The following is a 26055-nucleotide window of genomic DNA, read 5'->3' on the forward strand; positions in this document are numbered from 1 at the left end:
GATGATAGTCAGAAGTTCCCATGGCAGGAAGAGAACCCAGGGATCATAAGAGGAGTCATGTGGGACACCGCCATGACTTTCTGGAATCTGGTAGAAATAAAACGTGTACTATGTTAGCAGGAAGAGGGAACCATGAGCTCTCCTTAAAAACTCCATCTGACAGAACTGAGCACCACAGCCGATGCAGCGGCCTGAAATGCTTCCTCTTGCCTGGGAACTAGGCAGCCCCGCTGCATCTGTTCAGGGGGACAGACTGCCCAATCTCACCACACAGAGGTCCCGGGGGATTGCTAGGACAGAGTGATAATCACGCAGCCAACCAAACTACTAGTGGGTCCCAGGAACAGAGCCTTGTGCTAGAGGCCATGAAGGATGCATAGCATGATATTAAATAGAAAATGCCACTGTCACACACGGGCACGTGCATGTACGCATGTACATGGACACACAGTCTAACATGGGCTCCGCGGGTACCATTCTCTTGGTTGGTTGTACTTGGTTCACTGTGAGGGTTCCCGTGGAGACACAGCAGTGGGAAAGCACCCCTCCTTGCAATCCCCTGTTGAACACCACGCAGCCAGGCAGGTCTCACACCATCTGCCATCACCCAAAGCACTGCCACCTGGTCAGCATGGCACTGTCCTGCAGGAAACTGAGAGGGGACAAGTGAGTTCTAACACAATCACAGATATTTAGACTAAACCTGGTGCAGACACAAGCTCTGATTTTCAGGTAGATAAATATTTACCTTTTTACAACCAGGAGACTAAAGGCGAACCAGCCACTGCCTTCTAAAAGATAAAACGGTCAGGAATTCTCAAATCCTGGTCAAGAGATACAACAGTTGGTTGTCGAGTGAAGACCATTTGGGTTGCAGTAGTCAACTAGTGCTGTCTCCCGACACACACAGGCCCCCTGTGACACAGCTGATAGAAGGTATTTGCACGCAGGATTCATGTTTACCATCTGTCCCAAAAAAGTTACCAATAATCTGTACACTTGCAGCAAAGTGTGAACAAATATATTCAGATATATTTAAAAGAATTAAAAAAACATTTCACAAAACATTTGTTGCCATAGGAATTATTTTTAGCAATAAATGCCCACATCAAAATTTAAACATTGTTCCAAGTATGATTATCTGTACTAAGTTATGCAACAAATTATGTAAACAGAGTCAGATACATTTCCCTGTAAGAGTCACCTTCTTCCTGGGATTGGAGCTGAGACATTTTTTCCAGGGTACCAATTAAGAAACTGCTATTTTCAGAGCAACAAAAATAAAAGCTTTTATTTGTTCATTTGAATATAAAACAGGCGTTATCACAGATGTACAAAGCGTACTGGTGGTTGAACATACAAGAAGGTTGCTGTCCTTTGCACATAAAAATTTTGTTTGAAACTGTGATTGGTCGAGTACATGAATTTCTCTAACCAGTCACCACACTCTGAAATAACGCTGCTAACATTCAACTGATGAAAGGGACCATTTCCCTTGGGTAAAGTGTCAAGCAGGATTAAATATATATAATAAACAAGCACCATGAGGAATCTGCTCCTGTTTGATTCGGTCTGTGTTTAAACGTTCACTGTGTACCCTCTTTTTGTGCAAGTTGATTACACGGTTTTGGCTGACTTCAAAAGCACAAGGTCACAAGACAAACATTTTTTTTTTTTACATTCTCATGAATGATTTATCTACAGTACAATTTCTAATACAGAACAATCCTTCTTTATTGCTGAAACTGGTGGTACTTAAGTGTCTCCTTTCCTTTCTCTTGCACAAACTTCTATTCCAGTCCACCAACTCTTTGAACCTAAGCCTAACATCAGAGATGACAGGATGCAGAAAAGACCTGCACTGCAGTGTTCGCCCTCCTTGGATGGAAAGTTGATATGGTGAAAGTTAAAATGATCTTGGAAGTGACATCTAAATTTGCTTTGTTTCCTGACATCAGCTTGCAAGTTTTCCTGCACACTACAATTATGTTTTGTAACCAGCATCCCGACTGAAACCTTAAACCCATTCCCCTTAACATCTTTGTGTAAGCAAATGTCTGTTTCTGTATGTGGCGGGTGTTCCCCCCCAGGAAGCAGAAGGCTAGGAATGTGCATCTGAAGCATGTGGAGAGACTCATATGGCAATGAGCAAACGGTATTTTAAAAACCAAATGATTAGTGGAGATGGAAGGGTGCTCCATATATGCAGGCAAAACATTTTTTTAAAAAAGTGCCACTTAGGATCTTTTTAAACAATCAGCCTTGGATCTCAGAAGTCAAACAAAACTCTCTTTTAGCAAAGGGCTTACTGCTGGCTGCATATAATGATGGCAAAGACAATGCCTACGATTAAAAAAAAAATCTAAATTTTGCCCAGCAACAATCTTAGTCATGCATATCTAGTACCGACAGCCACTGCAGCATCATATTGGGGCAATTATAAAATAAATCCATCTTGGATTGCTGATCCGTCCTTCTTGGATACAGACAGGCCAATTCAACTTAGAAATGCACAGAGGAGCTCTGCAGACAGGTGTGTGAGGCAGCAACAGCAGAGACAGAAACCAGGGATGTTCTCCTCCACGGGTGGCACAGGGATGATTTCTTGCTTCAGCCAGAGCTCTGTTATGAGTCCCCAGGGGGCTTGCTCAGGGCCGAGCTAGGAAACTCAAAAGACCAGGGTTCACAGACTTGGCTGGGTCTTCAGATAAGGGGACATCACCTATGCCTCTCTCCCCTTAAGCCATTCTGGATATTCTCACACAGTGGCCATCTGGGGGTGAGGGGGTCAAAGCAACCCAGGACAAATGACCACAGGATAGCATTTCTTTTCATACCAAGGACCAAAAAAGGTGACACTAACGAAAAGGCTGAAAAACATTGTGCAACGGATTCTGGCAGCTAAGAGAACAGTGCAACTGGCCAGCTAGAGCCTCCGGGTTGGCACACGCTGGCCAAAATGCACTCACTGTCGTCCCCACAGCAAAGGAAAAAAGTAGTGCACGTTTAGCGTGAGAGTCCTTCACCGTTTCAGAGATGGCAACAGTCCCGCTCGCAGGTCCTGGTCTAGGAGGAACCGAGACAGGGCTGCTGGCCATCTGTGACTGCTCACGACAGCGGTGGACGTGGACACAGCGGAGGGCGCTCCATGCAAGCTGACGAGTTCTGCATTTAAACTTTAAAATCTCCTTTTTTCATTAGTGAATTTATATTTCATATATATATATTTGTTGTGATACTATCCACGCAAGATAATACAACACTTTTTTATATTAGCAAACATTACAAGACTTTAATATTCTTGAATGTTTTTCTCTTTTATACTTCTAAAGAGATCAAAATAAATTAAACATTTTGTACATAATTACATATTGAGGAAGTTAACTTATTTTTATCTTTTTAGTTTAGTACAAAGATATTTGCAAGATAATTGCCGAAATACACCTTATTTATAATTTCTTCTCATTCTATGCTAACTTCAAAGGCCATAAGTTGGCCTTTGTTTCTTCAGCACATTTCTGACAAAGAAAGCTGCTAAAATCTAATTGGAAGGTGCTATCTGGAAGGTTTTCTCGTACCTCAATGAACGTTCCAGAAGGGTGAGATCTAGCAATGGCTTAACTTAGTAACAGATCCATGTCAGTAAGATTCCATGACACATTAAAAAACAGAGAAAACAATTCTTTGTCACACTACATAAATTGTTTAAAAGAACCCATCTGGAGGGCAGGATATTTTTTTAATTGCTATTTCGGCTTAACAAAATACCACATTTACGAAGAAAGCACTTATTATCCAATAATTAAAATTAAAAAAAAAGAAAGAAAAAGTTTTTGAAATGAGCTTTTCCAACAAACTGAAGGCAAATCCAAAGTCCTTCTGAGCAAAATTCAGCGATAAATTCACATTTCATCTCCATGCCAGGGTGACTGCTGCGACAAGTCCTCCTCCCCCTCCCGTCCCGCCACGCCAGGCTGCATTCTGGCGCATGTGGCCCTCGTGTCTGCACGCTTCAGTGGACACCGAGAAAAATGTTCACACCCCCTAGGACAGTCCATGGAGCAGAGCGACGAGGCTACATGTTGTAGGCCACGTAGATGGGGTCCAGCTGGTCTGCCAAGAACCCGTCCCGCAGGTGCATGCGCTGCTTCTCCCCGCGGGAGTTGATGGGGATGACCCCGATGTCCACCACGACCACCACGCCCACGATTAGGTAGTGCTCCTCCAGGACCACGTTGGTCACCAGCGGAACCAGGTCCAGGGCCTCCTGCTCTGACCCGTCCAGCTCGACCACCACCACCAGCAAGTTCGTCCAGGTGAACACAGCACTGGAAGACAAAGGGGGCAGCGTCATTGGTGACGCTTGTCTAATGGACAGACATTCTTTTCCAGAAGTTCCATCTGGTTTTGCTCAGGTCTGCCTGAGCCCTTGGACTGAGACATCTCCTCCGGCTGGCTCGTCCCTCCAGGTCCATCCTCCTGTCACTCATTGGACATTTCACACACACACACCCCCTCCTCCGCAACAAAGCGTCCGTACTTTCCACTGGCCGTCTCCCCTGGTGGTTTTGGAGAGAGTTCCCTGGTCATTGTACACCTACCTCTATGGCGCAGGGGTCACCTCCACCTCCTCAGAGGAGCCTGTCTTCCAGTTCTGCCTCCCCCTGGTGACAGGAGGACCAGACCCCATCACAGAGTGCACTGGGCCACTGGATCTGCCCTCAGAGCAAACCTGCATCTTGGTTCCCAGCCCGGGAGCTGCTGCTGAGCCCGGCTCACCAGCTGCTCCCCGGCTCTGACACATGCGCCCAGCGGGGGCTCCTGTGCAATCTGGTCCATGTGTGAGAGCCACCAGCAGAGGCTCAAGGAAGGCTGGGGTGTTGGGATTTGTCCTGACAGCATGTGGCTACTGTTGGGACAGGGATGTGCCTGAGCTGACCCCAGAAGACAAGGACACGTGGAGAAGAGCGACTGGCCCCAAGTCCACATGGCACTTTCCAGCTGACCTGGCTGACCCCTGCGACACAGGCGATCTGTCTGGAGAACGGGTTTGAGATGACAGCAATGCAGCAATAACTAAAGCACCAAGTGGGATAGCTAGTCACCTTTCTGTGGCAAGGAGCCGTTCCAGCTGGTGGGAGCATAAACCCAGAGCTTTACATTTTAAGCCACATTAACCTGGTAAAGTTGGCTTTTAGAACTGGTTGTTTAAGGGTCTGATGTTCTTAGGCCTGTATACAAGTTCTGTGTGGCGGTGGAGGTTCCTGGGCAGTGGGAGCACATGGAGAACAGGACCAAGCCCCAGGTTTCCTGGGGTGTTGGGGGGGCAGGAAGGACTAGACCAGGCTCCAGAGGGTTCCTGGGTAGAGGGCTTCTTGGAGAAGGCTCCTTCCTATTCCATACATCTCACCCAGCTTGGGGCAGGATGCGTCTTCAGAAACTCACTATTGTTTAAGCATGAGAGTCAGTGTGCTAGAGAACAGCACATTTTGTTCAGTGTGGCCAATGCAGACGCTCACATGAAAGGGACAATCAGTGAGCTCAACCTGTCTCACTGTGGCCACTGCATCCCTAGGAGGACAATCAGGCTGAGAACCTTTTCCAAGAAGGACCAGAATCTAACTCTTAATTTGGCTGTGCCATTAAAATATTGTTCCACATAGGCCTGCATTGTGAATGTGACACCAAACATTACATCCACCTCTCAGGCACTTTGGGTTTAATTTTGTGACATTTGAAGTTCATGGCATGGTCCTGAGGTCCCAGCAATCGGCCCAGCTTTGCACATTTGGTGGAGTAGGTCAAGGGTGAACAATGCGTTGCTGTCCCTGAGTGTTTGCCAGGAAGCCATGGGGGGGAGCGAGGAGACCTGCTTCCGTGGGAGCTTTCCTGGGCAGGGCGCTTTTCATACTGGTGAGGAATGAGCTCTCCGGGTTGGCTTGAACTCGGCAACATGGAAACAGTCCTGCTCTATGACATGGGTTTCTCGCTGTGAGGCAACCAGTGGGTGAGCTGGGAGGAGATGCACTGGGAAGGCCTGGGGGACAGGGAGGCGTGGGGGCAGAAGGGACAGGGAAGTTTATGCCTAAAGAGTTTCCAACACGTTCAAAGTCCATCCAAGTGAAACCACTCATTTCTTTTTCTTTTGTCCTGACCCTCTGTGTGCACAGAGGAGTGGGAGGCCCTGCCTTGACCAGGTGAGTGACAATCGTAGATCAGTAGCCCCAGAGCAGGGAAGAGGGATGCTTAGAATAACACCTGAAGTCCTGAGCCAGGAACCCATAGGAGCACCAGGGAGGCCCCTGGACACGCCTTTCAGCTGGAACCAACCCAGAAATGCTTGAGGGAGATGATAAAAGCCAATTAAAATTATTTTCTTAGAACTGCAGAAACAGAGGGTTGGAACTGGTATTTCAGTTACTAAGGTAGACAATGAAGTATGGCCTGGGCTGGTGTCTGAGCTGAAGCCCTTCTAGGTTTCTGGTGTTTCCTTGGTCTATGTCCTCTCCCCACATTGGGTAATAGAAGGAACCCTGAACGCTTGAGGAGTTTCTAGGAACCAAGTAGGGACAAAGCCAATGTGAACCACAGGTCAGTTCCCAGGAATGCAAACCCCACTGTGAGCACATGCCAACTGAGTAAATGGTCATGACCGCCAGCCTGCTCCTGCATATCAGTTAGCTCTCAGAGGAACTGATAACCTCAGAAGCAACAGAGAAACCTGTGGGAATTCCAGCCTGTGCTCCCCTTGCAGTTTCTGAACTGTGCTGGTCTCATAAGGCAATTTGCCAGGTGAGGACATGGTGCCCTGAGTAAGAACCTCATGGGTAACTGAGTCACCTCTCGTTCCTGAAATGACACCACTGGCTTAATACACAGGCCTCTCCCAAACACTGCCATAGCAAGAGCCTGTGGCTGGGAACCGCCTGCTGTTTCCACAAAGCACCCTGAACACATGCAGCGCTTTACCCGGGACTCAATGTGCCAGTGAGGTGGTGCCTCTGGGAGCGTGAGAACTCAGATCCTGGCTGGGCCCTGCTGCATGGGAGCAAGGTGGGGGACTCTTGTCTTCGGCGTTGGCTTAATTCAAGCCACCTTCCCTTTGTCAACAGCTCTAGTGCAGCATGGTCACAGGTCCCTCTTAAGTTTTCCATGGAGCACATTGCTGTTCATGGTTCCCAAGTCAACAGCACAGAGCATTTCCTGCAGGTGTGTGTGTGCAATTTAAGTTTTTCCTGTACCTTTCTTTCATAAATTTTAAAAAAACAAGTAACCACTTGGCTTCCTGGAGAAGAGCAAAAGGCTTTTGTGACATGAACATCTCTCATTTTCAAGTAACACAGGACGCCTATCTCTGAGGGACAAGCAATGTACTGCTGACCCCGAGGACAAAGGCTCACCTTGACCTTGGTGCGGGTGGCCGCTGCTGGTCTCCTGGAAGCTTTCCATCATTCTGTCACCTTCCATTGCTCCACAAATGTGGCCCTGGGGTGCATATGAATGCTGGGTCCCCCCCCACTTACCATTCTGTGACGCTTTTATGGGCTCTGATGACGGAGGTCTCAATGTCGATGGGGTGGTACCGCATCCCCCGCAGCTCCATGGCTTCATCCAGCGCCCCCACCACGTACAGGGCATCGTGGCGCTCTGGAAAGGAAACAGCGGGTGAGCCTCGGCACAAATTTCCTTTTAAAGCTAAGAACTTTCCCCCAAGTGCAACAGATGCAAAGAAAGGGGGACACTTATCTAGAGACGACCAGCTCCGCTCTACCAGAAAGCTCTGCAGGAATGGTTGCTGCAGGCTGAGGTGCCCCTGGGAAGTCCCTCTCTCCCAAGGCTGCGCACAGACAGGGGTCCTCTGTCTATTGCCCACCCTGACCTGAGTCTACCCATGGGGAGAAGCCAGCCTCCTCCTGGGTCATTTTCCATACAGGGTCAAATATACAGCTGTATCCTCATCCGAAAGGACCAAGGTCAGTACTAGTTGCCACTTGACCTGCTAAGCCCCTGGGCTGGACCCACGTGCCAAGTCTCCAAGGAGTTCACCTGCCCAGGACACATGGGACATGGCACGGTCAATGTCCACCAGGTTCCCTTTGACTCCTGAGAGTTCACTGTGCTAACATATAAGTGGGGAAAGAAAGTTGGCTTTGGGTGACGGTCATGAAGGAAGATTTGCTTAGCTCAGGTGGCCACGAACTTGAATTCTCTCCTCTACACAAACCCAAAGAGTGAGGGCAATGAAAACACGGCCTCCTCTTCCCAAGAACAAAAACACCTTTCATTTTATGCTGGGTGGTAAGCCTACCAGGGCAAACTTGAAAGAAATGATTGACGTAAAACATACACAACAGCACCAGAACGGATCTTCTCTAAGCCAGAGAAGCAAAGATGGGACAGTCTCCTGTCGACTCCTGCTCAGGGTGGAGCTCCATCTACCCTGCTAAGGTGAGGAGTCACATCACCTTCTAGAGATCAAGGAGGTGAGAACAGCAGCATGTCCTGCTGTTCCTGGGGCTCAGCAGGATGGAGCCTCCTGACCTTCCTTGGGGGTATAAATTGCTGCCACCTTAGACCTCTGAATTCAGCTCTTGGCAATATCTCCAGATGATGCACTCAAATAAACTAGCCTGTGAGTGCCCACAATGTGAATGTTAGGCCAGAATATTCTGATGCAGCCCCCGGGGGGCCAGGGCAGGGCAGATTTGTCAGAGACTTGGGATGCTGCACTGATGTCACCTGCCTGGGCTTTTGGTGAGGTAGCATCTCACCAAGAATCCTGGCTACTGTCCTTGTCCAAGTCTCTAACTCCTGCCACTATTTTTAGCAGAACTAAGAAGGTGAGATCAGTCTCTAGAATCAGCAAAGAATGGAAGATGCAAACACTGTCTGTTGTGGCTTCTGTGCTGGAGAGGAACCCAGGCCCTTATACAGGCTGGGCAGGGGCTCTCCTCGGGGCTCCACGTACTCCTGAGAGCTTACAGCGTGGCCTCACACAACACCCCAGTTTCCAGGCCCTGTGCTCTGTAGTGCAGAAAGCCTCAGGGCAGAGCCTGGGCAGGGCAGCCTGTTGGGTCCCAGTTTGCTTCAGAGGAGCCCTAGGGAGTGGGCAGCCCTCAGAACTGACAAGAGGCAGAATCTGCAGCTGGGACTTTGGGGCACTTTGATGGCACAAGCCTAGCACCTGGCTCCTCTCTGGCTTTAAATCTGCTCTTGGTTCTCAGGGGACAGGGTGGGGCCCAGTTCAGCTTGCTGGACTCCTCTGCACTTGACCTCCCGCCCTCCCTCCTGGCTCAGCTCTTCCAGGCTGGCTGCAGCCAGTCACCCATCCTCCTGGCTCTGGCTGTCCCAAACCTCAGACCTGTTTCTGTGTGGGGGAACCCAGCCCCCACACAGCACAAGGGGCCCAGGCTGACCTCCATTCGCATCCGTGAGCTCAGTCCTCCGCAGGAACCCCAGGTAGCCTGTTCGTGCCCAGATGGTCTGGGTGTCTCCAAAGCTCAGCCGAGAGTTGAAGTGATCGGACTGGAGGGATTCATCTCCATAGATGGTAAAATAACCGCTGGCGTTGTGGGCGCTGTGCACCCAGATCTGCGAACAGAGTGACAGGGCCACTGTGCGTGAGCCACCTTGAAACTGTGCAGGAGGAGAGGCTGAAACTGCTTTACGGTTTTGTAAGTTATATTCAGCAATACTAAAGTTTTCTCGGGCTGAAAAAATCAGATGGTCTTCTCACCTAGGTTTCTGGGGAGACCCAGATGCCCACAGAAATGCAATGGAGACCCTGATAGATCAGGTTTATGGCCAGCCAGCAACCAAGCTGTCCATCAGAAATTCTATTAAAGGTTAATTGATAATTTTGAAAATAGCATTTAAAGATAAATGTATCAAATGAACAATGCCATACTAGTTTCCTTGTACTTTTCCAAATGTAATGGTTGTTTAAAAAGAGTAATGAGGAAAACCTCTGAGCGTTCGGTTCCTTTCACCCAGTAGGCATACTTTTAGAAACACATTGTAATAAAACAACGCAACACCACGCCCCGGGGGAAGGGCAGGAAAGGGCAAGACAGCCGACAGCTGGGCACAGGGGCACATCCCATAATCCCAGCAGCATGGGAGGCTGAGGCAAGAGGATCTGGAGTTCAAAACCAGCCTGAGCAGTTTAGCAGAGCCCTGAGCAACTTGGTGAGACCCTGTCTTTAAATAAGATACTAAATGAGGCGGGGGATGTGGCTCAGTGGTTGAGTTCAATCCCTGAGTTCAATCCCTGAGCCCCTGAGTTCAATCCCTGGTACCCAAACCAAAAACAAACAGGAAACAAAATCGCTCTGTCTGGCTCCAGAGATGGCCAGCGAAGCCTCCAAGGGATGATAGCTCTGACGGTGCAGAGACCAGAAGAAGCAGCAGCAGCAGTGTGCCAGCAAACTGCAAAGGCCTCCCATGACATAGGGTGAGAGTCCCTCAGACCATGCAGGGCTTGAGGCAGACACTCTGGGATTGGCTGCTTCATTATTTTATTTACACTGAAAAATGGAGAAGCTCTTCAGAGTCAAAAACTTTGATTCACCATTGCATCCCTAGTGCCCACAACAATGCTGGTCACAGCAGACAAGAACCTTCTGGAAAATAAAAAAGTAAAACAGAAAGAAGGAACACCATCCGATGAGGCCAAGGGTAACCATGTGCTGTTCCCCAGCACCACACAAAAATCCTCCATGGAATACTCTACATCCTTAAAAAGAGAATCCTGCGGTTTGTAACACACAGATGAATGTGGAGGACACCAAGCTAAGTGGAGTTAAGTCAGGGGAAGAAAGGACAACATGTGATCTCATTTTATATATGGCACCTAAAAAGGTGAGCTCATAGGTGCAGAGTAAAGGGCAGTTGCTGGGGGCTGCAGGTGTGTGGGGAAATGTAAACTGCTTCGACTGTGAGAGTCACTTTACAGTACATATGTAGATAACATCAAAGTTCACAAATAACACACTGCATGCCTGACAGTCTGTGGATTATACCTCAGTGGAGCTGGAGAACAGGAAATACTCTCCTGCAGATTTCACCAGCCCTGGTCACAGTCCTGCCTTGGCCATAGCACAGGGCGCTCGGGCCACCCCAGAGGCTGGGAGGGCAGTACCCTGGGGACCCTCTCTAGGAGCCCTGAGAAGGCACACTCTCCCTTCCAGATCCAGCTCTAGGAACACGTTTAAAGGAAACTCCTAGTAAGAGCCGCCCAGAACGCTACCATCTCAGTTCTGATCTTCGCATGTGATTGAGACTCTGATGACCCCGGATGGAAAGGAAAGTGGGCCAAGAACTGGTCACCAGTTATGTCTACCCACCGGGGGGAAGTGTTCCTGGGTGTGCCACTCCATCCTAGGGCTAGGGACACAGTTGGGGAAGGGAGGGGGGCTGGGGAGACTGCAGCAGAGATGTCCCCGGCTGGCAACAGGGCCTCAGTCCAGGGCACTGGCAGGTTCGGCCCTAGGCAGGACAGCAGGTGTGGAGGGGACGCCCTGGTCCGGGCACGGAGGCTGGGATGTGGTGTGCTCTGTCCTCTTTCCCAGCGGAGAGAGAGGACCAGTGTGGGACAGCCGGTACCCGGTGCCCCCCAGCCCTGGGGCCTACTTGAGACCGGGGTCAAGAATCCAGATGGAGGCTGGCAGCACAGGGAGGGGCTGTTCTCCAGCCACATCCAGCCAGCAGGGTGGGGACAAAGCCGCACAGGGCTGAGGGCCACCCAGGGAGGGGTTCCTTCTGGACACAGTGACTGAGCTCTCTGATCTGGAGTGACACGTGACTGCCATTCCTCTGCTCCCTGGGTGCCACTTCTCACTGCTCTGATTCTGAGGCTCCGCAATGCTGTTCCCTGTCATTGGAGGGTCTTCAGCAAGGCATGCCACCCCCCCATCCTGGGGAAAACAAATTCAAGAAGAAGGGAAGAGACACCGTGGCATCCCGTAAGCTCTTTGTGGAGACTCCGTCGCAATTCCTAAGGGAATCCTGGTTTCCAACTCAGACCTTTCTGGAGTCCTCTAGGCAATACCACTTATCTAGTGACGCTCCCCGGCCAGTCCCAGTGCAGACAGAGCGCGTGCTGGTCCAGGGCGAGCGGGGAAAGCCCTCTGAGGCAGGAAGTAGACTTGTCTTGGGGACAGGCCTGTGGAAGCGGCTCCGGAACTTACCTCCCCAAGGTGCGAGTCCCCCAGCGGTCCTTTAGTCTCTGGATTGGCAATTATGATCCGAACCCCAGGAAGAATCTGTTTGGGAGAGGAGACAACTGTTGACGATGGCTAGAGAGGCAGAGGGACAGACGAGCCTGCTGCCTTCTGAAGGCTCATTCAGAAAGCACCAGGGCTTTACGTGAAGGGCATGTGCCATAATATTACTCTTTCAGTGTCGTGGTGCTACCACCATGTGTCTGTGAAGGGACCTTAGAAAGGAGTTTTGATTGTAAGTGAAGCTGAAATAAACGGAATCTGCTGAAAATCACATAAAGAATTTTGAACCAGAACATGGTGAGTGATGTTCCCTTCAATGTGGCCTGACACAGAAAGGCTTTTCTGTTCTCTCTGGGGGTTTCTTTCTATTGACTTTAACATGGAAGCACACAGGTGTGGATGAAGGCGATGCTTGTGGTCAGTCCTGGCCTTGGGGGCGGGGGGGGTCACAGCATGGGGTTGTCCGGGATGAGTGTGGATGGGGGTAGCCCCAAGTGACTCTGGCCAGCAGCGCAGGAGCAGGCTGCTTCTGGGGTAGCTGAAGTCAAAGGCTCTGGACCCTCCTGGAGAGCCTGGGGGTTCTGACCAGAAAGTCTGTGCTGACACCAGCTTTTCCCCACTGCCCTTCAGCCCCTGCGGACCACCGTCCATCACAGGCAAGGTTGGCGTCAAGCCTCTCTGCTCAGCAGAGTTCCGAGCTCCCCAGGAGTGTGACTGCAGAACCCAAGGTCCACTCTTGCAATTTGAAATGCAGCCTGCCTCCTCCTGCAACTCTCAGATCACACGAGGAGGCAGGGCAAGCCACCGTGGCTAGAACATGGGACCCTGCGAGCAGTCAGGCCGCACACAAAGTTTGACAGCCCTGTCTCTGCAGCTCTGTCTGCCACTGGGCAAGGACAGTGCCGAGCCCCCACCACTTAGGTTAGGACCGACTTCTTGAGGTAGACCTTGAGTCACATAGACACAGATTCTGAAAGGTCCAGAGCAACACAAGATGCTTTCAGAATTATGCCAGTGGAGAAGGGTTCTGCCCATTGGGTCCAAAGAGAAAGGAGGTCTTCACTTACATAGAAATGTAAGACCCTTCGGGTCTCTGAACAATCTGACTCCTGTGGCAGAACCTTCACAGCTGTACCTGATACCCATTCTCCACCTCCTCCCACAGTTGTAGATACCCTGATTTACCCTGATTGAATTCAGATTCAATACCATAATTTACAACCTTCCTTTGAGCTGGGTCCGATCATGTGACTAAATTCCTGTCAATAGTATGCAAGCCTAACACAGCTGTAGAACCTTTCTTATAGACTGTACCATTCTGTTTACATATTCTGTTTTTCCTCCTGCTATCTTGAACACAGGAATGATGGCTGGAGCTGGAACAGCCACTTCAGATACACTCTTGGGAACAGAGGTCATGCCTAGACAGAAGGCACAGGCTTCCTGGTCAGTTCACAGAGCAATGGATGCCTATATCCCAAATTTTACAAAGGGTCGGGTGGGGAACTTGTTTAATACATTATAATCTTGACTCTTTATACTTATGGCTATAAGTAGTCCTGGTACACTGCTTTTAAGAAAATTTTTGGAAAAGAAATATTCAGGAAAACACACTCACACAGAGGTGTGTGGCCTTCCTCCCTCAATACTCACTTTTCCAGATTCCATCAAGGGCAAGCTGTGAGGAGATCCTCTTTCTACTAGCCGGACTCTGCAAAGGGAAACAGACAACGTCAATCACCGGGTTTTCTGTACCACTGGCACCTTCTGCCGCCTAGGTTAAGGGACGTTGATTCTGAGCATTATCCAACAGCAATGGCAGGACTCCTGACAGGACAGAGGGCCCCACAGCAGAGACCTGTGCTGGCAGGAGGGTGGCAACAACATTAGCAAAGGCCTCAGAAAGAGACCAGGGCAGAGTTGCCAGATGTGTGAAGCGACTGGAAAGACAAGCCTGCTCTTAACCCGGGTTCAACGTGGCACATGCACCAAAAGGGGAAGAGTCAGGGTTAAGCGGCATTCTTAAAGAGCTGCCAATCACAATGGACAGTGACACCTGGTCCTGGAGCACTCCCAGAGGCGGGCCACACATGCTGGCCAGGTGGGGCCTGCGGACCACAGCAGCCTGAGGCACCTCCTTACCCAAGGCCATGTTGGCCAAGTGGGCAGAGAGCAAAACTCTTTAAATTAAAACATATTTAGGCTGGTTTGTGGCTCAGTGGTGGAGCACTCGCCTAGGATGGTGAGGCACTGGGTTCCAGCCTCAGCACTGCAGAAAGTTATTGTGTCCACCGACAACTAAAAACATATATATTAAAAGAAATACTTAATGACGATTTAGTCCCGAGAACTACCAAGGACACTGCTGCAGAACCTGTCAGAGCCTGCCACACACCTCCCCAGGCCTGTGGTTTTATACTTTGTCACCTTCACTGTTAATTTCACATTTTGCCACCTAACTAGGGGGCCATGATGCTTATGTACGCAAAACAGGATGAAGAAGAAAGCAGCCACACACAGAGGACTGCAGAAGCCAGGAGGGGCCTGCTGCACCTGGGGACAGGGGCGCTGCGGGCAGCAGGTGTGGGGCTTCCTGCAATGTTGGACCAAGAGGCCCTTCCTGCATCCCCTCCATCACCCTCGTCTCCCTTTCCTCTGATGCTGATGAGGCTGAGGGCAGTGGGGGGAAGGGCCAAGGAGGATCCCCAGGGCTGCGAGCCCAACCAGGCCACGGAGAGCGGTGGAGGTGACTGTCCAGCAGGGGCAGCTGCAGTGGGCGGGTGTCATACTCCGCAGCTCTGGCTTGGTGATACAGATGTCCCACGCGTGCCAGGCGGCTGTGATGCCACTGACTCAGGCGTGTGCTGAGAGCCTTGGGCAGTACAGCACATGGAGCATGCACTGGTCTCCGTGGGCCACTCCTGCTGGCCAAGGGCCTCCTGCAGCCAGGCCTCCATCTCCCTCTGGTCTCTTAGTAACTGAGGAACTTCAGACACAGGAGGCCTGGCCTCCCATCTAGCCTCGTGCATCTGCTCAGGTCACTGCAGACTAAAGCCATAGAAGATGGGAACCCTGGGAGGGCAGGGATGGGGACATCGACTTTCTTCTTCAGCAGGATGACGCAGCGGAAGGCCAGAGGGGGCACCTGGGCTGCCTCAGCAGTCATGGGACAAGGTAGATCTGGGTCAAATGACAGCCACCAAAATCTTTGGTACCACCTTAAAAAAAAACCTTGATGTCGACAGCAAATTTACGCACTATGTAAACTATTCCAGAATATGCCAACGGGCTACTGAGGTTAACTTCAAAACCCATTTTCTAGCGACACTGATACAGAAGATCATTAAGATGCTGTGGGCACTGAGCCGATGCAGGGTGGACACCCTCGAAGCCCACTGTCAGCATGCTACCAGGAAGCTACCGTGAACGACCAGCTCTGACAGAAGCTGGCCATGCCAGGGCACATGATCAGAGGCTGGCACTTTCTAAAAGATGCCAGTCAGCAGGAAACACCGGTGCACTTCAACAGAGGCGGCTCTGCCATGCTCACCTGGAGGTCTGTGCTGCTGCCCCGCATTGTGCGGTCACTTCAAGTGACTGAGCCAGGGTCCCATGGCTGGCTGGCTAACTGTGGATTCAGACCCTGGCAACATGGTGGAGATAGCAATCGAGAATGGGGGCCAAACCAGCTGGGAAAATTGGCAGCCAGAAGGGGGTGGGGGTGAGCAGAGACAGCCAGAGGAAAGGATGAGAGCGTGAGGCCACCTCAACTCAGCATCTGGGGCTGCTGTTGTCCAAGGTGGGTGGCAGGACATACAGACCATGCAAAGGCCACATGACGAGGTCAGGGAGTGGCCCTGAGCTTAAAATGAGGGCTGTTTTGGATGTGTTTCTGTCACCCACTCTGCAGCACTGTATTCAGGTCCACAGAACCCCTGCCAGGCCTGGGGTCAGAGGCACCTATCAGCTCTGATATGACAGCTGTGTCATTCCTGGGATGACTTCAGTCAGAGCACCACACTGTCACCTAGGAAGCATGGCTATTTGAGATAAGAACATAACAAGAGAATAGCCCTGGACTCTGTCAGTGTCCAGGACTGCAGGCCTTGGCCTCCTGGGTCTCTGCCCAGCCCGGGGAGGGCAGGCAGGGAGCAAGGCGGAGGCTCTTCCTGCAGGCACACAGGCCAGGCCTGTCCTCTGCCTCTTTCAGATTTCTCTCTCCTGTCCTTCCCCTGGTTGACCCTCAGCCTCCCAGGAGAGAGAGATGGAATTCTGAGACTTCATCTGAAACTTGGGATACACAGAGGGTCCCTGGTGCATAACTTCCTCTCTGTTCAGAACAGGAAGGTGCTTCTTTCCTATCACAGCAGGGGCAGGGAAGGGCGCTGGGCTCTCTCAGGGTGCCCTGAGTGAAAAGCCCGAGGTCTCATCAGGCAAGGCCACCCAAGGATTCCTCCAACGACATGAACAACAAAACACCCACAACCCAAGCATTCACTGCCTCCCGAGTGAAGGAAAAGACACATCTGAGAGCTGGAGCCGGAGCTGCAGCCCACACAGTGAAGGGCTGGTTTCCTCAAGGCCTGCAGAACCCGCAGCGAGAAAAATGGCCAGGGAAGCTGCCATGGACACAAGTGCTCTGCGGGGCGACAGTGTGAGCCCCAGGAAGACCCAGGTCACCCTGCTTGGCACGATCTCCTCAGCCCAGGGTACAACTCCTAGGTGGTCAGCTATTGTGCAAGCTGGATGAGCTGGGCACACAGAATGACCATGGGGCTGTGCCCACAGTGTGAGAGTTACAAATGACGTGAGTTGGTGGTGGCTCACATCTGCTCAGTTAGGACCAGTTCACTGGATAACACCAAGCCAGCCAGCTGACCCTGCAGAGTGGGCTGGCTGGAGCGAGGCTGGGAGGGAGAGAGGCATCTTGTCCTCACGGAGAGACCACGCCGAGACAGAACTCTACTGGAGGCCACCTCCCGTGGAGTGGCTCGTACCTCCCTGGTAAAGCTGCGCAGTCTGTTTCGGACAGTCCAGGAGCCCATTCAACAGATGCGGGAGCTGGACTTTGCTCCTACTTCTCTTGCTGCCTCCCATGTCCATGTCTGTAGCCTAGACAGGCCCCAGGAGGTGAGCGCAACCCGTTCCGGCTGGAGGTTCTCTGAACGGTACACTGGCCGAGCCACGTGCTTTTCACATGGAGACTGCAAAGCAAGCAGCTGGTGTCTGCGTCAAGTCCGCAGCCTGGCCTCTGTGCTCCATCATCCTTCATCAAGTCAAGTGTAATCCTGGTCTGGGAAACGTGTTTCCCATCCTCATCTGTTAAGCAGACTTGAAGTTTAACCTTTCACTACAGAAGGAGCGCGCTGAGGGAGGTTGGCTGTCAATTATGAGCTCTCATGCTCTCTCCTAGAATTGGCAATGAGCTGACCCCAGGTCACCACTGCTGTGTTCCACTGAAAGGGACGCCTTTGAGGCCGGAGCCAGAGGCTGGTGGCACAGCCCTGGGTGTGATGGGACACGAGGGCTCCAAGAGGCCTTTTGGCACCCTTCACCCTTGTCATCATTGCCTTTGCCTGAGCAAAGCCACAGGGTCATGTCCCCTCCAGTCCTGCCCAGTCATGTGAAGAAACACTCTTCCTCCAGGATTTTCACCAAAGGGGCAAGGAGCCATGTTGGAGCCCATGCAGAGGGATGTACGCAGCCACCCTCCCCTCGCCAACCCTCACATGACTAGTTGCATCCATCAAAACACTGGTTCTGGAGACATCGTAGTAACAATGAAGAAGCAAATCCACATGATGTGCCCAGCAGAGGAGAGTGGACACAGGACATGGTTGCTCCTGCCAGAGATGCAACCACTTCAGAATCACAAAAGGTGGGGCTGCTTATCACTGCGTGGCACAAACGTGTGGGGAACACCTGATGCAGACAGTCAGGAGAGCCAGGGGAGCCACCCTTGACCTGCCAGCACTACTATCCCTGTCCTCTGAACTAGAAGATGAACATCCTCTGCACCCTCTACCTCGGCAACCAGCGCGACTTGAGTGATCGCAGTCGCAGCTGACAATGTCTCCTATGGCATCACACAGGGGAGGGGGCAGGACGGACCCAGAACAGCCAGCAACGCGAAATGGAGCTGCTGTCCCCGGGGCAGCCCCGCTCACCCTGCTGGCATTTAAGGACGTGCTACTGGAAAACCAACCAAAACCTTTCATCAAAATTTTAAATCACATATTCCAAAAATAATGTGGAGCAGCTAAAATACTGATCGTTTGAACAAGTTTTTTAAAAAAATTCCCCTGAATGAAAAGGGAAATCCAACACTCATAAACCTCTTGGTTAATTAATACAGGTGCTATGACTGAACTTCATCCTCAGCTTCCTGGAAGCTGAAAAGTACAAGAGGAGTGGAATCAGGCAAGTTTTAGTGTCAAAGTTTGGATCATAACATTGTTTTCTTTGCAACGAGCAATACACATAAGAAAGGATCATTAAAATCACAAAGGAAAAAAAATCTGTAAATTTAGCACTAAGACATGGCATTCACACACCCCAAACCACTCACAAGACAACAAAATACACCCAAAGCACTGTTATTTCTACAGGAAAGTTCTCCCAGGAGTCAGCCCTAGGAAAACCTACACATTCCAGCCTCGGACGACCCACAGTGGCCATCGCTAGACCAACAGGGAGCGGTTTCTAGCATGAAAGTCCAGGTGCCAACCACCTGAAAGTGAAGGAGACGAACAGTTCACCAGAGCAAAGCACCTACACAGACCGTGCCCACCTTCTACACCGTCCCCTCCCTAAATCCAGACTCCTCTGCCAGACTCCCCCCTCCAATTTTTTTTAAGACTCAATATGCTTTATTTTTCAGGGCAGTTTTATATTTAAGAAAAACTACTAAGTGGAGAGTAGAGTTCCCATGTTCCCCTACTATAAACCCCAATCTTACAACACACTATTTTTTTTTTGGGGGGGTGGTACTAGAGATTGAACCCAGGGACATTTAACTACCAATCCACACACCTAGTCCTTTTAAATATTTGATTTAGAGAAAGGGTCTCATTAAGTTGCTTAGGGTCTTGCTAAGTTGCTGAGGCTGGCTTTGAACTCTCAATCCTCCTGTTTCAGCCTACCAAGCCACGAGTGTGCTCCACTGCACCCGGCACACCTGCCTTTAGATGTAGTTAATGAACCAACATTGAGATATTATTAACTTGCCATTTATTTCCACTCCCTTTGTCTTCCCTAATGGATCCCTGAGGCATTCTTCTCCTTGGGCTGTGCAGGCCTCTCAGAACTACCCTGTTCTGACCAGGACAGTCTAGAGGATGTGCGAGGAGCTTCACAGGGTACCCTTCATTTGGGATTTGTCTGATATTTTTCTGATGATTAAATGTGTGTTACAAGGTATTTTGGAGAGTGCTCAGAGGTAAGTGCCCTTCACATCAAAGGTCTTCTCACTGATGGTGATGTTGACCTTGTTCCCTTGACTGAGGTCATCTTTGTAAGCTTCACCAGGCCCACTCCCCACTGGCCTCTTCAGAAGGCATCACTGTGTACAGGGTAACTTTTGAGATGAGAGACAAGGAACCTCATGAAAGGAATATCTTCTGTCCCTTAGGACCAAGCCCACGTCCTCAGGGAAGGTAACTGGGTCACCAAGATCATGTCCCAAGGGCCATAGGATTCACCCAAGTGGCGTAAATGCACAGAAGCCAATCAATTCACAGAGAAGTCTGCACAGAGCACCACAGAGAGGAGCAGGGGCAAGCATGGAGAGCCTGGGAGGGTCTCCTGGATTTTGCTTCTAGGCCCCTCCTGGCACTGGTACACCCCAGGCTCCAGGCTCCAGCTCCATCTCCTCCATCAATCACTGGTGGCTACGAGTCCTACCCTTCTTACTTCTCACCCAGGAGGTCTTAACTAACATGAGCCAATTTTTCCTTTTTAGTAGGAATAAAAATACTTAAAAAATAATTCTGGATTTTATACATGTATGAGCATTATTTCCAGAAAATTCTGCTTAAAATTCCAATTATAGAAAATAAGCAAAAATGAAAATAGTAAAAAGACCACTTGTAATATCTCCTCCCCAGATTCCTCTATCACTCCTGTTCCACTCCCTTTGCTTTATCCTTTGTACCAGTTCTTTCTCTCCCCATCGTTCTCTCCCTTCCTCCCCTCCCCTCCTCACACACACTTCTTTTCCATCTGAGGACAAGTCACAATCATCATGACCCCTTTACTCTGAAGCATCCAGTGTGTTTCTCCTCCTAGGGAATCTTCTCTAACATCAGCACAGAGCAGGTGTCGGCTACAGGTACTAACACTGATCTGCTGTGTGACCCACAGTCTCGGTGCCAGTTCCAACAGCATTCCTTACAGTTCCCTCTGTAGTGTGGGGCTGAGCCTGCGTCAGGTTCTGCATTTAGCTATCTTTTCTTTTGTCCTTTTGGTACTGGGGATTGAAACCAGAGCACTTAACCACCGAGCCACATCTCCAGTCCTTTTTATTTTTTACTTTGAGATGGGGATTTAAGTTGCTTAGGGACTTCTAAGTTGCTGAGGCTGCTTTTGAATTTGCTATCCTCCTGCCTCAGCCTCCCAAGACACTGGGATTACAGGCGTGCGCCACCGTATTGTTTTTTAAACTTGCATTAATCAGGGGTATTTCCCAAGTTATTTTTGTCCTAGATTACACTGACATTCTACAGGAAAACTGTCCCCTCCTTTAAATAATATAATTCAAAATTATTTAACCCAAAGAGGATCAATGATCTAAATGCAACAATTAAAACTATAAACTACTAAGAGAAAACATTGGGGGGGGATCATGGCTCAGTGGTAGAGCACTTGCCTCACATGTGGGTTCAACTCTCAGCACTGCATATAAATAAATGAATAAAATAAAGGTCCATCAAGAGAAAACACTGGGGAGATACTTTCTGACACTGGATTTGCCCGTTATTTCTTGGATATGATACCGAAAGCATAGATGGCAAAAAGAGAAAAAGAGTAAACTGTGCTACATCAAAACAAAGGACACCATTGGATCAATCAGATGCAAAAGAGAGCCATGAAGCACATGCAAAAATTTGCACATCATTCATACGATAAGGGGCTAATTCATAGCTAGAATATCAAGGAATTTCTACAACTCAATAACAACGACAACAACAAACAGTTAAAAAGTGGGCAAAGGACTTAAATAGACAATTCTCCAAAGAAAGTATATGAATGGTCAATAGCAAGAGAAGATGCTCAAAATCATAATCACTAGTAAAATGCAAGTCAAAACCACGAGGCCCCACCGCACCCCCATGAAGATGGCCACTATCATTAAACCAGGAAATAAATGTGACATGCACAAGACACTGGCACACTGTGCACAGCAGATGGGAACACACAGGGCCAGAATTACTGTGGAAAGTAGGACGGGGACCCCTCAAGTGGTAAGGATGGGACATCCACACAACCCCTCCATCTCCAAATGTAAAGAAATTCTGCCACTGTCACAACACGGGTGGACCCTGAGAACATTACACGAAACACAAAGACTCTGCTCACCAGAGGCAGAGTGATCAAATACACAGGGACAGAAAGAAGGATGATTGGGGAGGACCAGGAATGGGGGGTTTAGTGTTTAATGGGACACTTTTGATTTGGGATGGGAAGAGTTCTGGACATGGACCAGGGTGATGGCTGCACAACGATGTGAATACACTTAACACCACTGAACTGTGCACTTGAAAACAGTCAAGATAGCACTTTTATCTGCATTTTACCACAATTGAAACATTGAAAAACATTTTCAAAAATCATTTGAATATCCTTTTGGAGCAGAAACACAAATGGCCAACAAATATATGAAGAAAATGTTCCATACCATTAGCCTTTAGGGAAATACCAATCAAAACTGAGACTTCATCTCACTCCAGTTAGAATGGCCACCATCAAGAGCACGAATAATAATTAATGCTGGATAAGACGAGGAGAAAAAGGAGCACTTTCCCACTGTTGGTGGGACTGTAAATTAGTACAGCCACTATGGAAGTCAGCAAGGAGGTTCCTCAAGACGAGGCATAGAGCGCGATATGGCCCAGACCCACCACTGCTCAGTATTTATCCTAAAGAATAAAAGTCAGCATACCATAGTGATATATGCACACCCATGTTGAAAACAGCAGAGTTTACAATAGACCAACTCTGGAACCAGCCGAGGTGTCCATCAGTAGGTGAATGAATAAAGAAAATGGGCATGTATACACACTAGAGTTTCATTCATTCATAGAGGAGAATAAAACATGTCATTGGTAGGAAAATGGATGGAACTTTAGATCATTATGTTAAGCCAAACTTAGGAATTCAAAGGTCATATGTTTTCTCTCCTATGTGGAAGCTAGAGAGGAAAAAGGAAAAGAAAGGTTGGTGATCTTATGCAAATCGAAGGGAGATGGGTAGAGTAGAGGAAAGGGACTGGGGGAGGGTGGAGGGAACACTGAGGAATGATATTGGCCAAGCTATACTGTCGTACTGTGTGCGTGTACGAACATGTGACAACAGATCCCACCACTGTGGACTATAGTGCTCCACTAAAGAATATGGGAGAAAAAGGAAACAAAATATCTTCTGGGGTTCCTTATGGTTTGGGTTCTTAGTGAGAAAGTTACGGGGGGACCGTCCCCTCATGGGGACCTCCCTGGAGCCTGATGAGGTCCACCTGTCCCTCTGAGTTTTGTTTCTAAGCTTGTTTATCCTTTTTTAGCAGAAAATATCAGCATGCAATTATGAAAGCACGTGCCCCTCACAGAGGCTGGCTTGCTTTCTCCTTTGGCTCACAGATCTGCAGCATGGCAGGCAGGAAGGGGCTGAAGTGAGGGACAAGCAACCTGAGGAAATGAATAAAGCAGGTGAGGGCTAAGGCAAAGCACCATTCATGATGTCTGTCACTCCGTCACCGCCTGCTGACATAGGAAGGGCACAGAAGAGACACAGCGCTGAGCAGTGTTCTTGCTCACCTCTAAGCAGAAAAGCAGCTTCTCCACAAAAAGGGCATAAAAGGAGCGTCTGCTTATTTAAACAAAAGAAGAGCCAGCGTGCTGTCCCTGAAGCCAAAGAACATCATCAAGCGATCCCAGGAGGTACTTGTCCCTGGGAGAGAGATGGCACTGCTGTCACCAAGAAGGGCCAGGGGGTTTGGACTCTCATGTTTCAATAACCTCAATCATGTCGTGTTTGCAGATAGACAAGGGGGAACACCAGGGTGTGGGAGGAGGGGCCCCCTCAACCTGGTGGAGGGTGGGGGAGGCGGAGGGGTAGGGACAAGCTGCAGCCTTAGGGGCTCCCACAAGGGGCAGGGACTGGACATCCTCAACTGAAATCCCCTCACTCAAAAGCCAAAGAGACACTTAAGAAAGACTTAAGGTCACAGAACAAGTCGCAAGAAGAAATTAGAATGAGATTTAAAGACTAAAAGTAGTCAAGATTTTAGGGTGTGTCTTTGGATGGGAATTTTTAAAAAGCAAAGATTAAAGAATTACAGCAAACACTGGCCTCTGCTGTCTCTTGGCCAAGGTTCTGGGGCAGGCCTAGGAGGCCGCCTCTGGACCCAGGCTGGGTGTTCCAGGAGGAGGGCATGGCCGCACTCTCACCTGATCTGGGTGCCGCACGGTGCCTGCAGCTGCCCTCTTTCTCACGTACCCAGAAGACTTTGACGAGGAGACACAGAGCAGGGAAGGACTGTGATTTTAATCAGGCCCAGGGGAGGATGGAAGCAACTCCATGAAGACTGACTCGCCTCAGAGGAAATTCACATCCAACAACCACAGCAGACACAGCACACGATAGACGCTGTTCTTCCACTTTTCAGTTTTCTCTGTTGAAAGGTCACCTGACTTTCAAGAATGCTTCACAAGTACTGTTCAATCAATCACAAAACCATGCCACACTCACAATCCTGTGAGTATGTACTATTAAGTTGGGCCCAAACAACCAATTAGAAAGCTGCTTTCGTGCTGGATGACAGCCAAAGCCGAAATCAAGGAGGAAAATGTGTGTGGATAATAAAGATGAAAGGCAAATGTAGCAGGCCCTGCACATCAGCAGGTCTACATCAGTGGACACAGGCAATTGCAGACTGAAAATGGTTTTGAAAAATGCGTATGCACCGAATGTGTGTGGATTTTCTCTCATTATTCCTTAGACAATACAGCACAACAACAACTTACACAGTGTGTGCACTATGTTAGCTATTATAAGTAATCTAGAGATGATATACAGTATTTGGGGGATGTGCAAATATGACACCATGTTATAGAAGGGGACCCTGGAAACAAATCCCCTCAGAGACCAAGAGACAAGTACAAACGAGTGAGTCCACATGATTCGTATGAGCGTGTGAGTACGTGACCACGTAAGACAGCATGCATGAGGCTCACAATTTGTCAGGCACTGTCCCAAGCACTGGGGTATGTTAAATTTGAATCCTCTCAAGAGTTCTAAGAGTAGGTACCACTATCACTATTTTACAGGCAGGGAAAGAAAAACACAAGGTGTCAATGTGCATGGCATCAACAGTTAGAAAGTGGTAGAACTGGGCCCAGAAGTCAGGGCTTTAGCCTGACCTAACCTCACTGCATCCATCATGTCAGATTCAGTACAGCCAGAGAGCAGGCGAGGCTCAGCCCTGGTCCATGAGGGACTGCGGCAGCAGGCTGAGGCCGGCACAAATGAACAGCAGCGAGACTCCCAGGCACACTGTTCATCCCAGGACAGTGAGATGCAGACAGAGGCTGGAGACGGAAGTATTCAGCAGTGAAGTGTGAGCTCCATGTAAGGACCCATTCCCATCTGCTAGGGCCAGAGGCCACAATGAACTAAGTGGCGGACCAGCTGCTGACCCTGGCACGCTCCCAGGGAATCTTTGTGTGCACTCACATGCCCTCCACCGTGCATACCTGTGCAATTTTACACACCCGCACACACGACAACCACGCACTCAATCACACTCATGCATGGGTTCACTCACATTTGAAACCCTCAATGTGAAAACCCTCATGCATTTGCAAAACATTAACTTACATGTCAACACATATACACATGGCCCTGAAACACACAAACATACTTGCAATACATCACCTGCTCACATTTGTGACACACAACACCCTTGCGAACTCACATGCACATTTGCCCACATACTGCACTTACAACACACTTATGCACATACACAACACGAGGTGCGCACACTTGTGCACATACTAGCACACACATTCACAACACACTCCAACTCACGGGCAACACATTCACACACATGCACTTGCACACGTATCACATACGTGTGTACACAACACACACATATGCATATATGACACCCCCACACACCAGTACTGACCCAGCAGAGGGCCCCTGATTTGCCCTTCCGCCTCAATCTGTCCTTGGTCCTCCCATCCTGCTGCTGATGAAGTCAGGTCCATGGGTCTGCATTTATTCTCTGCCTGCTTCTCTTAGGATCAGGATCTTAATCCACAGGTAACCACTGGCTGGGAATTAACTTAGTATCTATTTTTAGACACTAAGTTAATTATGACTTTGGGTTTCAAGTACTGAGGAAGCTAAGAAAGTTTTCATTGTAGGCCTTTATACTAACATTGCTTTCCTAAGATATGACAAACTGTTAAAAACCATTTCTTTAAATGTGTGAAAAAATATTTTTTTTTTCCTTTCTAAAGCCTGGAAAATTTAAGTGCTTAAGAGCTAATGAGTGACTGTGAGTTCACTTTATATATATATATATATATATATATATATATATATATATATATAT

General features: G+C 49.3%; 1 protein-coding gene across 1 annotated transcript in view; it reads right to left on the bottom strand.

The window, feature by feature from the left end:
- Positions 1 to 1010: 1010 nt before the first annotated feature.
- Positions 1011 to 26055, bottom strand: part of Dip2c (disco interacting protein 2 homolog C) — a 201761-nt gene continuing 176716 nt past the window's right edge. The window contains exons 33-37 of the mRNA XM_048812597.1: positions 13878 to 13935; positions 12189 to 12263; positions 9417 to 9591; positions 7524 to 7647; positions 1011 to 4328 (exon numbers count right to left, since the gene is read on the bottom strand). Coding sequence (XP_048668554.1) covers positions 4076 to 4328; positions 7524 to 7647; positions 9417 to 9591; positions 12189 to 12263; positions 13878 to 13935 — 685 coding nt within the window. The 3' untranslated portion in view covers positions 1011 to 4075. The remainder of the gene's footprint in view (positions 4329 to 7523; positions 7648 to 9416; positions 9592 to 12188; positions 12264 to 13877; positions 13936 to 26055) is intronic.

The sequence above is a fragment of the Marmota marmota genome, unplaced genomic scaffold, assembly GCF_001458135.2.
Source record: "Marmota marmota marmota unplaced genomic scaffold, marMar, whole genome shotgun sequence".
Taxonomy (NCBI): domain Eukaryota; kingdom Metazoa; phylum Chordata; class Mammalia; order Rodentia; family Sciuridae; genus Marmota; species Marmota marmota.